Below are 12,812 nucleotides of genomic sequence, written 5' to 3'. Positions count from 1 at the left end.
CGTCTGGATAGCAATGTGGCATTTGATCTCAAAATGGCAGCTGGGAGATGGTAACACTTCTTCTCTAATTGGGATAGTATGCTTTTAAAATAAATAGGTATTTCAAATGCTCTTAATTAGACTTTCAGCCAAAGTGCTTTCTGTTTGAAGTTTGCTGATTACTTCAGGCAAAGTTGGGCCCTGCTGCACCTGACACCTGCTATAGTTCATAAGAAGGCTCCCAGAGAGGTGAACACAGGAATTAAGAAGGAGCCTGCGGTTGAAGAGACGCAGCAGGGTTGGGACGGGGGGCGGGGGCATAGAGGATGGAACACCTCTTGCCCTGAAAGCCATGGAAACGACTCCCCAGGCCCTAGAGCAAAACCGCCCTTGGAATTACTTGAGTGGTATTTTCCACATCATTGTTTCTGTTCAACAAGCATCATGAAGACTAAAGAAGAGACAAGGTGGCAGCCAGCGCTAGGGATGACTCCCTCTCCGGTGACCTGCACCTCGGCGCAGCTCCCCACAGAGGTCCCTGTGCCCTTCCCAAGCACGGCGCTATGAGTTAGGGCCCCGGGCAGCCCTGGCTGTGTGCTGGGGAAGGTGCTCTGCAGAGTCCTGGCTCCAAGACCCTGCCCAGGCCTCTGGCAACGGGAGGTCAGGCCCAGCACATCTGCCTGACCCCTCAGTCCCGGGGCCAACAGGGAAAAGCTCAGGCTCCATCAGTGTGTCTTAGGCTTCCTTGTTCTGTGTTTCTGATGTAATCAGTAGTTATTTGGTATGATCATTGTTACGACCAAAACTAAACAAGCAACCTTCCCAATAATCCAAGTTACTAGGCTCAGATGGGTTACCCTCATGACGCTGGGGCTCTACTCCATTACCCCCAGAGATCCTGCGCACAGGATTTCTCCAACTGCAGGTCATTCCAGGGGCCAGCCCCTCTCCAGGGGAATCCCGTTGTTCGGAACATATGAACTGCTTATTTAATCAAACCTCTGGAAGGCTTGATCCCAGGCTAGTGGGAGAGGATACGGGGGGCCCTGCCCAGGAGCCCTGTTCCACCAGCCTTCCAGGGAGCTGCACACTCCTCCTGGGTGACTTCCTTGGGTCACATGTCACAAGGGGGCATTTTCTGCAGATGCCCACTGCCTAAAAGGTGCCCAGGCCCTCTTACGATATCACTCTGTTGGTTTAGTGTTTGCATTATTAATGTATGAAGTGGGCCCATCGTTGTTGTGGGCAGTAAATTGCATGGGGACCAAGAGCGCCCAGTGTGGACTCAGAGACCTGGTTCAAGTCCTAGTTTCAACACTTACTAGCCTGTGACCTTGGGCAAGTCACTGAATCACCTTCATCTGGAAAAGGCACTGTGCTCTTAGGACTGTTGTGAGGATGAGGAGACGTGCACATAAACCAGTGCACAGAGGTAGTTCAGCCACTGGTAGCTGTTTTCATCACCAACCGTTACTGCTGCGATGAGTTAGTCGTGGTTCTAGAAAGCTCCGAGTAGGACCCTGAGGAGCTGGGACATAAGGGGTGAATTGTCCCTGGTCAATTGCTCCCAATTGACTGGTCCCAGAGAGGAGGGGCGTCCCAAGAAAGCTGCACTGACCGCAAACCTCCCCTCCTTTAACCTTCCCAAGGGTTCTGGATGGGTTGTTGTTCAGCTGGGCGTGGGCTTCCCACACCAGGTCAGCCTGTATTACCTTCCCCGTCTGCTTGCAGGCTCCACTTTGTACCCACCTAGAGCTACCTGCTGCACGTGCCGCTGGGTGATTTCTTCCTTCAGGCGACCTGTCAAAGACACAAAGGAAACCACTGGTGAGTCTCCAGTGGGCTGGAGGAAGACGTGGCCTAGGAAGCAGGTGGCGAGCTAAAAAAATTAGGTAGAGTATGAAAGACCAAGCAAGCATAGCCCTGCAGGTCCTGGATGTGTGGAACAAGAGGCTGCAAAGGCTGGGGCCCTGGCGTATCAATATAAACACACATTTCACCTTTGGACTATCTGTGGGTTCAGTTATCTTAGTATGTCACTCATAATCTTTGCTAGGGCTACAGTCTCTTAAACAGTTCTATGTGTCTATTATTAATGAAAGGGGAGGCAGGATTTGATCTTTTAATAATTTATAGGATCCCTTTTAAATCCACTTCTTTCTTTTAAGCTATAAGAAACTGTGTCAAAAAATATGGTGGTTTTAGTTGATGATAACCTTAATATGAACACGACAGTTGATCATTTGGTAGGAAACACATCTAATTCCACGTTGCACAAATAAAGGTCTAGTGTGTAGATCAAGGGAGGTGAGAGCACCGCCGTACTCTGCAGTGGTCAGACCACAGTTGGTTATCTGTTCTAGGAGCTACTTTTTGTAAGGAACATTAGTAAAATAGAAAATACTTAGAAGATGGTAACTGGGATGGTGAGGGCTCGGAAACCACGCCATGTGAGAAATGGTTAAGGTGACTGGAGATGTTTAGACAGGAAAAAAAAAATATTTGGAGTTATGGAGACAATGGCTGTCTATAAAAATCTAAACATTGTTATATGGATGAGAGAACAGATTTATTTTTGTCCTACTGCTGAGGGTAAACGTCAAGTCGAATGAAGGCAGCCTTGGGGCTCAAGACGGGGAAGAAACAGCTCACAACGAGGACTGTCTCCACGTGGATTAAGTTGTCTCAAAATGGACTAAATGTCCTGGCAGAGCAGTGAGCCCCTTCCTGAAAACGCTCAAGCAGAAGCTGGGCAGCCATCTGTTGGGCTGTTAGATGGAGAATTCCTGCCCTGGGTAGGAGCTGGGACCAAATGACCTCCAGGCTTCCTCCGTCTCTGAAACTCCGTGATGCGGTGCTGGAGGCATGGCTGCAACAGCAGCCCTGGGGTTCGTTTATGTCCAAGCGTTCAGCACACTTGTTAAAATGTCAGCGCTGTCTGTATTGCACGTCCCATTGGGGAGATGTGATCAGACCACTGGGGGATTCTGAGAAAGCCTGGGAACTTCATTGCTTCCTTTCCTCATATACAGTTCATTCTATGCCTCAAAGGCTACACCTGAACTGAGTTTCCAATGAAGCAGTCACAGGAGACCTTGTCACTCCCCAAAAGTTCTAGGGCACTCCTAGAATATTATGATTGGGAGGGATGGCAGAGGTCATTCAGTTTAATTCCCCACACAATTTAGGAGTTCCTTCTACAGAATGAAAGGGTCATTTCACCTCTGACTTATATGTACCCCGGCTGTTCCACTGGTTAAACTGTATATAAGGAATTGCTGATGAGCTATTGACACCTGATTCCTTGGAATTTTCCTATTTGGACCTGGTGTGTTCTCTGGAACAGCATAGAAAAAGGATCCTCTCTCATGAGCAGTGAGACCCCTTTACACATCTGAGGGTGCTATGGTTTCTCCACTTAGATGTGTCCTCCCTGGGTTAAACATCCCCAGTTCTTTCAGCTCCACCTCGGAAGCCACCGTCTCCTGGTGTGTCACTATGCAGGTCTGCCCTGCCTTCCACGTGTCCCCCCTGGAGAGAACTATGCACAGAGAGGGAGCCAATGACTGGGTGGAAGCGATCATTGCACCCTAATTCCAAGTGGGGGCGAGTGAGAACTTAGGGAATGTGTTGGAAGGGGGTGAGGAGGCAGAAACCTAGCCCATGGATGAGTACTGGATGAGCCTGGAGCCACCAGGACCTGAAACCCAGCCCAGCCATGGCCAGAGGTGGGCTCTCTTCCCCACGTGACCCTAGTGTCTGCACCAGCAGAGTCAACGAGTTGGGGGCACAGGGGTGGTGCTGGGCTGAGCCTCCAGTCTGCCTCAGACATTGCTGACTTGATTTTTAAAGAAGCACGGCACACACGGTCGTCAAATAAAAGGAGACCGTGCTGCGGCGAATGCAGTTTCGAGGAGGTCATCGAGGGCTTTCTCACGCCCACAGTATGGAGCACCGATGCTGCTGTGGTGCCTGGCTGGTTTCCCGGGTATCTGGCGCAGGTGCCACGAGCCTCTAACGTGCCTGAGTACCACCCTCCTAAGGAGACTGGACAGTGACCTGCTCCTTTAGAGCCCATACGGGCTGCCTGCCCCCTTGGAAACTACCTCCCCGACAACAAGCCTCCCCGCCAAAGAGTGTCCTCGACGGCTGGCCTCCCTGACCATGCGACTCCCCAGCTATGCGCCTCCCATAGGTGCTCAGCCTAGTGTGTTGTGGCTTCCCCTGTTCCTACCAGAGTGACCAGGCTCCCCTTCCAAAGCCCTGGGGAGGCTATTTTGGAATGACAGGGTGAAATATTCTCCACAGATCCAGCCTGGGAAATACTGCTCATGAAAATAAAGAGGCGGGGTTTTGCCACCAGGACTGAGAGTTCTATAAACTGCACAAACGTAGATACCTATTCCCAGAACAATGAGCCATCCCTTGGGGTCGTGAGGTGGGTCATTAGAATGCCGCAACTTGATAAAGGTAGGTGGAAAATCTGTTTAGTGATGCTCAATTCCGGCCAGTTGGCTAACACCTCCCACCACATGGCATTTTTTGCTTTTGAGAGCTTCCCAAACAAGCTTCTAAAAATAGCCTTATGGCTGATACCTAATTGCACTTTTCAACAGGGCCATTCTTCATGTGAAGGTAACAGTCTCTGTAATCGGCTGGATCTTGCAGCTCCATAGGTCTTGGCAGAAGAAGGAGATGAGGGGGATTGCAGAATTCACTCAGCATGCAGCTCGCTGTCATTAGCACGGTGATAAATCTGCTACTTTTGGCCTGGGTTCCTGGACACATCCCTGTCCCGAGGTATGGAAAAGAGATGAAACGGAAACAGAGAACTCCCAGCCCAAGGCAGGAGATGGTCTGGGAGGGAAGCCGGGGAGGGGAGGAGCGCTCTGCTTGTAGGAGAATGGTGGTAATTTGTAATTTTGCCTCCGGTAACTTACAACAGTATACGCTGGAAACACCTTCTCTCGCTTTTGGATTCATTACTTGACAAGAGTGGAGGTGGCAGCAAGGGGTGCAGGGGTACGCTGAGCTCCAGAAGAGAGGCATGACCTTTAAAAACACCTGCGAGCAGGGTATGTGCCAAGTGGTGGTTCATAGGAGAGGTATTATCATCATGCAGAAGCAAAACTCATTCTTTTAGAGTGATACTCAGTTTTCTGGATAAAACAATTTTCCTCAAGCTTCACACTGTATTTTGCACGCGTGTTAGCTTGAAATCGTTCACCAAGTGAAAGCTGTTTAGCTGGTCCAGGACAGAGCCCTTCACTCATTCTCCCTCGGTACAGCTGTTGCAAGCTGTTTGTGCAGCTCCCACGATGCGGTGCCTTATTGAGAATGTTGATGTTCCTGTCAAGCAGTACCTATTTACTGTTCCTCCACCCTGTGTTAAGCACTGTGTTCTAAGTGCTATGGAACCTACAAACTAATAGAAGACTCCATCCTAGTTCAAGAAAGTTAGCGTGATATGGGGGATGGCAGACAGGTGGCCTGCATGCTTTTCCTTTAAAAAGCTGAACCCACGGTTGACCTTGTCCTTCCATCCTGGATGGTTTGCTTTCCTGCTGAGTCTGAGTTTGGCTCTTCAACCCAGTACTTTGGGCAGCGATAAGCAGTCACTTGGAGTTGGACTTTGAGATGAAGCAGACCTCTTTGCCGTTCTGATTTTACTAGAAAGTAATTACAGATGTGTAGGTAGAGAGAAGTAAGTTCAAATCCCAGATCTGCTACTTCCTAGTAGGGCAGGTTACTGAACATCTCTAAGCCTCAATTTTAGCATTTGAAAAATAGGAATAATAATCTAACTGTGATAATACCTGCTTTACTGGGTGGATCAAGAGATAACGTACCAGCATCTGTGACACATGACACTAACTTTAGGCATCAAGGTACTTTCAGACATACTGGAAGGATACTATGTTCATAAGATGACAGGCCCTGAAGGGCAAAGGGCTAAATGTCGATCAGTGCTAGAGGGAAGTTCAGAGGAGGAAAAGGTGGGTTAGTGGCACTAGGAAAGGCAACATTACTAAAGGTGAGACTTGAGTAGGTTCCGAAAAGTGCAGGGGGTTAAGGGGGCCGTTGGGAAAGGCCCAGAGAGCTGGGCCCTTAAAATCAGGCACATTTGTCTCCTCCTTGCTAATAAATATTTCCAGTCACAGAGAGCTGTTGGAGCAAGATGGTGGAGGAGGTCAGGTATACATTGGTTTGGGGCAGGGGTTGGAAGGAGGGCTTGAATGGGGGAGTAAGGCTGGGGGGAGACCGAGTTCTAATCATACTAGAGTCCAGGATCCTAGGTAATAATTACCAAGGGCTTTGGACCCAGGTAAAAATCTCTTCTTCCATTTGACTATACTACTATGGTATCCCGGGAAAATCCAATGAAAATAAACTTCAGTAGCAGGATTGGGGTGTGGGGAGAACACACAGAATGTTTCCTGCCTGAGGGGCCTCTTTGAAAGGGGAGGTCTAGTTAGTGGTTCTGAATTTGGAGCATCGATTGTGGCTGTGACGTAGAAGCCAGTTTCCCTGTGCTCTAAATAGAGGACTGTGATTACCAGAGGCTGGATTCCCTAAGCTGTTTGTAAGGCTATCTGGGAAAAGAATGGGCCTAGCATAAATTAAGCGTGCGATCCTTAGATGAATTTCCAAGAAACGAGTACATAAATCATTTGAAGCCTTAAAATCAGGCACATTCATCTCCTTGCTAATAAATATTTCATCAGGCTTTATCTAAACTTGTTTGTGTAATTTGAGTATCTATTGAGGCAAGAACCACCTCTTCCCACCACAGCAATGGCGGGTAAAATTAAAAAAGAGAATATCGAGAAGACTTTGCTGGGTTAGATTACAAGACGTATTTCTGAACACCAGGAGCAGGACAGAGATGCAAAATGGAAAGTGGACCTTAAGCCTTCAGCCTCGGGGCTCCGGTCCAGAGGCAGGAAGGAGGTTGAAAGTGCAAGACATGGTTGCAAGCTGCAGGGTGGGGAGAGACTCCCCGCCACCCAGCCTGTGAGTGAAAGGGGACGGAGGAAAACAAGTGCTGCCTGCTGTTGCCTGGGGCTTGGGTCACGCCCACTGCAAGCCCAAGGTGGAAGAAAGGGCAAACTCAGCCTCTCTGCTTGCTGAGCCGAGCCGCCCACTGACTCTGACCAGGTCAGCCACAGCCCTGTCCCAATACTGCCGGGAACAGTTGCTCCAAGTTGTCCTTCTTGGAGCTGCTTTTGTACTGGGGGCCTGGAGGGTCTGTCTGACAGAGAGGGATGAGCACAAAGGGACAGGGAGAAAGAGAAAGAAAGAAAATGGTTTTCATTAAAAACGAACCTGTCCACCAAAATGCCAAAGTATATGAATAAATCTAATGCTAGAAAAAGATCGCAAAACCAATGGTTGGGACCTGAATTTGTTATAGATGAAAAGGTAGTTTTCTGGACAGGCAGAAAAAGACATTTATTGATACAGAAGCACAGAGGGCTGAATGAGCCATACTCTTCAGTTTACTGCACACCATCCTTGTCAGTCTGGGCAAAGCCGTGTGCGTGCGCTCCTGTGCCCTGCTTCTTCTAACAGGCACACGTTCTAACTGGTTCGATGCATACCCTTTTATTGTATGTAATCTTACATCTGTGTTATAAGTTTTCTGTGCAATTTGTAAGCTATGGAAGTAATGCTGTGCTACAGAGCTCATTCTGTTTCCTACCTATTTATCAGCACAGCGTTTTTGACATCTACCAGTTTTGCTATATGTGCATCTAGTTCTCAGTTTATAACTGCTACATACATTCCATACTGTGTACCCCCAAATTTTACTTCCCTTTCCTGAGGCTGGAACAACTAGATTGCCCCCCATTCCCACTAACAGAAATAGTGCTGTGATGACCATCCTTGAACATGTAGTCTGGTAAGTCTGTGAGAAAACTCCTTTGTTGGGTCTCAGCAGATCCGTATATTGAATTTGAGGCACTGTTCTCCATCAAGACTGTGCCAGTCTACACTCCCAAGACAGACTTCAAAATAAGCATGTTGAGAATACCCAAAGAGATGAATGCAGGCATAAGATTTCTTTAAAAGGAATAAGAAATCATGCAGCAAATAGGTATAAATGAAATAAGAATAGGTGGATAGGAAAGAAATTTTGAAATGAAAACTAGAATCACTGAAACGAACAAACAAAAGATAGAAGGAATAAGGGACTAAACACCAGATTGGACATATCTTAAGGGTGAATTAGTGAACTGGAAGCTAATATAGAAAAACTCATCCCAAACACAGCACAGAAAGCAAGAGGTAAAAATGGAAAGAGCAGTTAAGAGTCACAGAGAAGAGATTGAGAGGTTTCATCATTTGCCTGATAAGAGTCCTAGAAGAAAGGAATGAGGCAGTGGTGAAGAAGCAATATTTGAAGAGATAGCAGTTGAGATTTTCCAGAATTGAAAAAAACATAAGCCCTTGGATTGACAGTGCACTCTGAGCATTGAGCAGGATAAATAAAAATAAATCTACCCCTGGACATATCATAGTGAAACTGTATAACTTCAGGAGAAAAGAGCCACTATGATCAGCTTCCAGGGGACCTGCAAAGACCAACTTAGACAACAGCCCCGGCCCCAGTGACAGCAATAGGTCCTGGAGACAATGGAGGGAAATAACTGTCAACCTGAATTTTATACACAGTCCAACTATCATTCATAGGTGAGGACACAATAAAGTCATTTCCCAGGCTTCCCTGGTGGCGCAGTGGTTAAGAATCCGCCTGCCAATGCAGGGGACACAGGTTGGTGCCCTGGTCCGGGAAGATCCCACATGCCGCGGAGCAACTAAGCCCGTGTGCCACAACTATTGAGCCTGTGCTCTAGAGCCTGCAAGCCACAACTACTGAAGCCCACATGCCACAACTACTGAGCCTGCGCTCTAGAGCCCGCGAGCCACAACTACTGAAGCCTGCGCACCTAGAGCCCCTGCTCCGCAACAAGAGAAGCCACCACAATGAGAAGCCCACGCACCACAATGAAGAGTAGCCCCTGCTCGCCGCAACTAGAGAAAGCCCACACAGAGCAACGAAGACCCAACACAGCCAAAAATATATAAATAAAATAAATAAATTTATTAAAAAAAACGTCATTTCCCATCATAAGAGGACTAAGCTTTCACCACCACTCCCCCGCCCCCATCTCCGAAAGGACTCACTGAGAGGCAGCCAAGCAAGAGAGCATGGACTCTGGAGCCAGGCTCCCTGGTCAGCAGACCAGCCGGGCCACTTGCTGGGCAAATTCGGGTAAGTTATGAATGGCAGTGTGCCTCAGTTTCCTCATCTGCAAAATAGGGATAATGACAGTATCTGTTGAGAGGACCGAATTAGGTCACCTATGTAAAGTGCTTGGAAGAGTGCATGGCGTATAATAAGAACTATGTAAATGTAAGTCATTATTATGATGATCAGCAAGAAGAAAAACACAGAGAAATATGGAGGATAAAGAAACAATGATGAACATAAAAAAGTAGAGTACTTAAGTAAAAATATTTAAGTAGCTACCATAAACACCCTGTGTGTGTGTGTGCATGTATGTGTGAAAACTAAAATTTTAAGCAGTAATAACACTGGAGCTAAGGTGAGAGACCGTCCAACAGGGACTTAAAGCAAGCTACAGCCCTGGATGTGGGTGGAGGAGGATGGATTTGGAATAACTACAGACATTGTTACACTTACTTTTTAACTCTAGAAGAATAGAAATATGTAGCATAGCAGCCAAATCAATAGAGAATTAAAAAAAATGCAGGGGAGAGGATTGCAGAGAGGGAATGCCAACATTTTAACAATTCAACACGGCAGGAAAGGAGAAAAGAAGCAAAGAAGACAGTGAGAAAAAAAGGGCATAAATAATCCTGTTTGGTCAAACAGTGGCAAGAGCCTTCCATATATGTGTATGTGTATAATTGTGTGTGTGTGTGTGTATGTGTGTGTGTGAGCACACGCACACCCATATACACGCTTATATGAGTGTGGAGGTGATGTGAATGGGAATCTACAAAGCTGTTACAATGGGTTAGCTGCGATGGAAGTGGTGTGGTGAATGAAATGGGTAAGGAGGTGAGAGCCAAGCAAGACGAAAACAAAATCACACATCACTAAGCGTGTATGATTTATGGTTTATGTAAAAATATATTTGTGTATGTTTATAAAATGCTTCCCGGAGAGGGAAATGTGGTGCTACTGTAGCAGGCTGAAAATTGTGCTCGGGCACCTGCCACACGTGCGATGACTGAAAATACTCACAACCTGGGCATCAGTGATAGGCTGGGGGTGATGGGGAGTGTTTCAGTTTATTTGTCAGACCTCTGTTTTTGCTCAGGAACATGATTGAGAAGGGGGGACGATGGAGGATGGAGAGTCACAGGGAGCCCAGAACAGCAGCAGCAACCCAAGAGCTGTCCACTGGCCTGGGCTGGGGGAAGCATGTGGGACGTCTCCAGCCCTCCCTAGGTGCAGAAGAAGACAAGTCCTTCCTGGGTTCCCTAGAGACAAAGGTCCAGTGACAGAGCACAGAGTGGGAGACCGGAAATGGTCTAAATGCTGGGCAAATGTTTTTAAGCCTTCTCATTCCAAAACGTTATTTCAGTTCTCCAGAATTCAAGCTTCTCCTTCCATTTAATATCATATTTGGTAACATTATTAAGTCACACAGAGAGGAGAACGCAGCTCATTCTGAAAATACCAATAATTTTAAGAAAAAACATATTGTAACTTGCTTTGATTCCCCTCATGGGGCTTTTCACCAGGACACCCCATCCCCTTGGTCCTCCCTTGTAGAAGAGGATGTGCCCTGTAATTGATGACCATTTCAGCTCGGGATGAAAGCACCAGACAGCAGTCTGGGCTACTTTCTTACCTCTAGGATGGTATATGATAGTATTTTGGAGGACGCTCTCATTTATAAAATATGACCAAATTATACCATGTCTGGCAGACCCAATTCTTTTCCTATGGGATATTCATTCTGGTTACCCAAGTAATCATAATAATCATACAAGATTAGCACATTCTGTCTGAAGCTTAGGCATTTGGCTATTGTATACGCTTAATTAAGCTAAGGAGCTTATTGATATCACTATTCCAGTATGTGATAATATTCCATAGACATATTCAGAGAATTAAGTAAATAAGTGCATTTGTTAAAAGCTCAAACAAATGTGCAAGTAGGTAAAGCATAAGGAAAATTTTCAGCTCAGCAACCAGCATGAATTGTTACATACTAAACATCTCAGGGAGCTGAGGATTCATGACTGTGTTGGCATCCATTCAAAAGATGTTACTTTAGATGTTTGGAAGTTCTTATCTCAGCAAGGGAGGAATATAACTAGCTTCCACGACCTGCCCTGGAGGAGTGGGTATAGATCACAATCCTTCTTTCCGTCTGAAGACATGGCTCTGGTTGCCAGGGATGCTATTTGGGGTGAGGGGAGGGCCCGTGCAGCATGGCCTCTGACCTCCATCCCTGAAGCCCCAGGGGTAGTAGCACAGGACACTCTCAGAGGTGCCTGGGCACATTCAAGGCTCCCCTGCTCCAGGATGGGGGCGCAGGTATATTCCACCTATTCCCAAGGTCCCCTGCTCATGCTGGAGGCTAGTTTGTATGGCCCCCTCACTGACTGTGGAGGTAGAGGGCAGGGTTCACCTAAGGAATATAAAATACCCCCCAAGCACTAAGATGTTTGATTTGGCAATGTACGTAGTTTTTAGATGGATTAACATGAAACTAGTGAGTTTTACATTGTTCTTTGATATAAATAATAAACTCTCTCACTCCAAGATAAAGCTTGGTTCTATTCACTTAGTTTTAAAAATTAGCTAGTGCTTAAAAAAAAGTCAATGGAAAGAAACATGCCCCAGTTAAGGTTCACTGCTGGTCAGACTGCCAGCTGGCATGTGAAATCACTGCCTTACACGGAGTGCTTCTTGATGTGGGAATTGTTCTCCGTCTGAAGAGGCTGGAGATTAGGGGAAACGTGTCAGTGAGTTTGTAAATAAAAGACGAAATCATACGGAAATGGTTTCAGCTTCCAGGTTCAAAAGTCATTGTTTATGTGCTGCTACACCTGTTGCTTCTTTCTCGCGCAATGGGCCAAGCCCTCTAATCCACGAGGGCTCCTGGGCTCTGTCTCTGCAGTCACGGGGCTGGGGGCGGGGGGCTGGGATCTATTGGTGCACCTGGGGAGAATCACCCAGGGGAGCCAATGGGGGCTAAGCTTAAGGGAAGGAGCCAGTGGGAAGACTAGGAAATGGTGGTGGAAGTGGGAAGCCAGAGAAGGGTGGTTGGCCTTCTGAGAGCACTGAACAGCAGTGAAGACTCATTCGGTAGGAGGGCCGTGGAAGCTGGCAGGAGAAATGGCAGCGGGAACCCTGGGCCTGGAAGAGTGGAAAGAACACGGGCTTTGGGAGGACGCGAGTTGGGATTGCCAGTGACTACCTGTGAGTGACCTTGGGCCACTTCATCCCTTTGAGTTTCAATTTCTTCACTAAAATTGGGTGATAACACCACTCTGGTAAGGGTGCTACAAGAATTAGACAAGATATACATCAACCACCCACCACAGTGCCTGGCACATCGTAGGGGCGCAAAGTGGGGTAGCATTGGTGGTGGTAATAGTAAAAGTAATTATCATGGGGGGGTTGAATTACAAATAATACTGTATGGAGGACAGGAGAAAACAAACTCACTGCAATTGTTTCTAAGGCCTTGGTTATGTTCACATATGATATGACATCTGCATTTTCCCGTTCCCTTTCCTGAAAGCCATCTAAGGTCTTAATTAACTCGTTTCCTTGGGCCCAG

General features: G+C 47.1%; 1 protein-coding gene across 1 annotated transcript in view; it reads right to left on the bottom strand.

Annotated features, from left to right (window-relative positions):
- The window catches only part of KIF6 (kinesin family member 6), a gene marked incomplete at both ends in the record, with an annotated part of 383,803 nt that overhangs the window by 32,970 nt on the left and 338,021 nt on the right, over positions 1-12,812 (bottom strand). Inside the window, one exon of the mRNA XM_082663489.1 lies at positions 1,729-1,779. Coding sequence (XP_082519615.1) covers positions 1,729-1,779 — 51 coding nt within the window. The remainder of the gene's footprint in view (positions 1-1,728; positions 1,780-12,812) is intronic.

Source organism: Grampus griseus, assembly GCF_964374135.1.
Source record: "Grampus griseus genome assembly, chromosome: 10".
Lineage (NCBI taxonomy): Eukaryota > Metazoa > Chordata > Mammalia > Artiodactyla > Delphinidae > Grampus > Grampus griseus.
The sequence above is the reverse complement of the archived record's forward strand: the minus strand, read 5'-3'. Positions and strand labels throughout refer to the sequence as shown.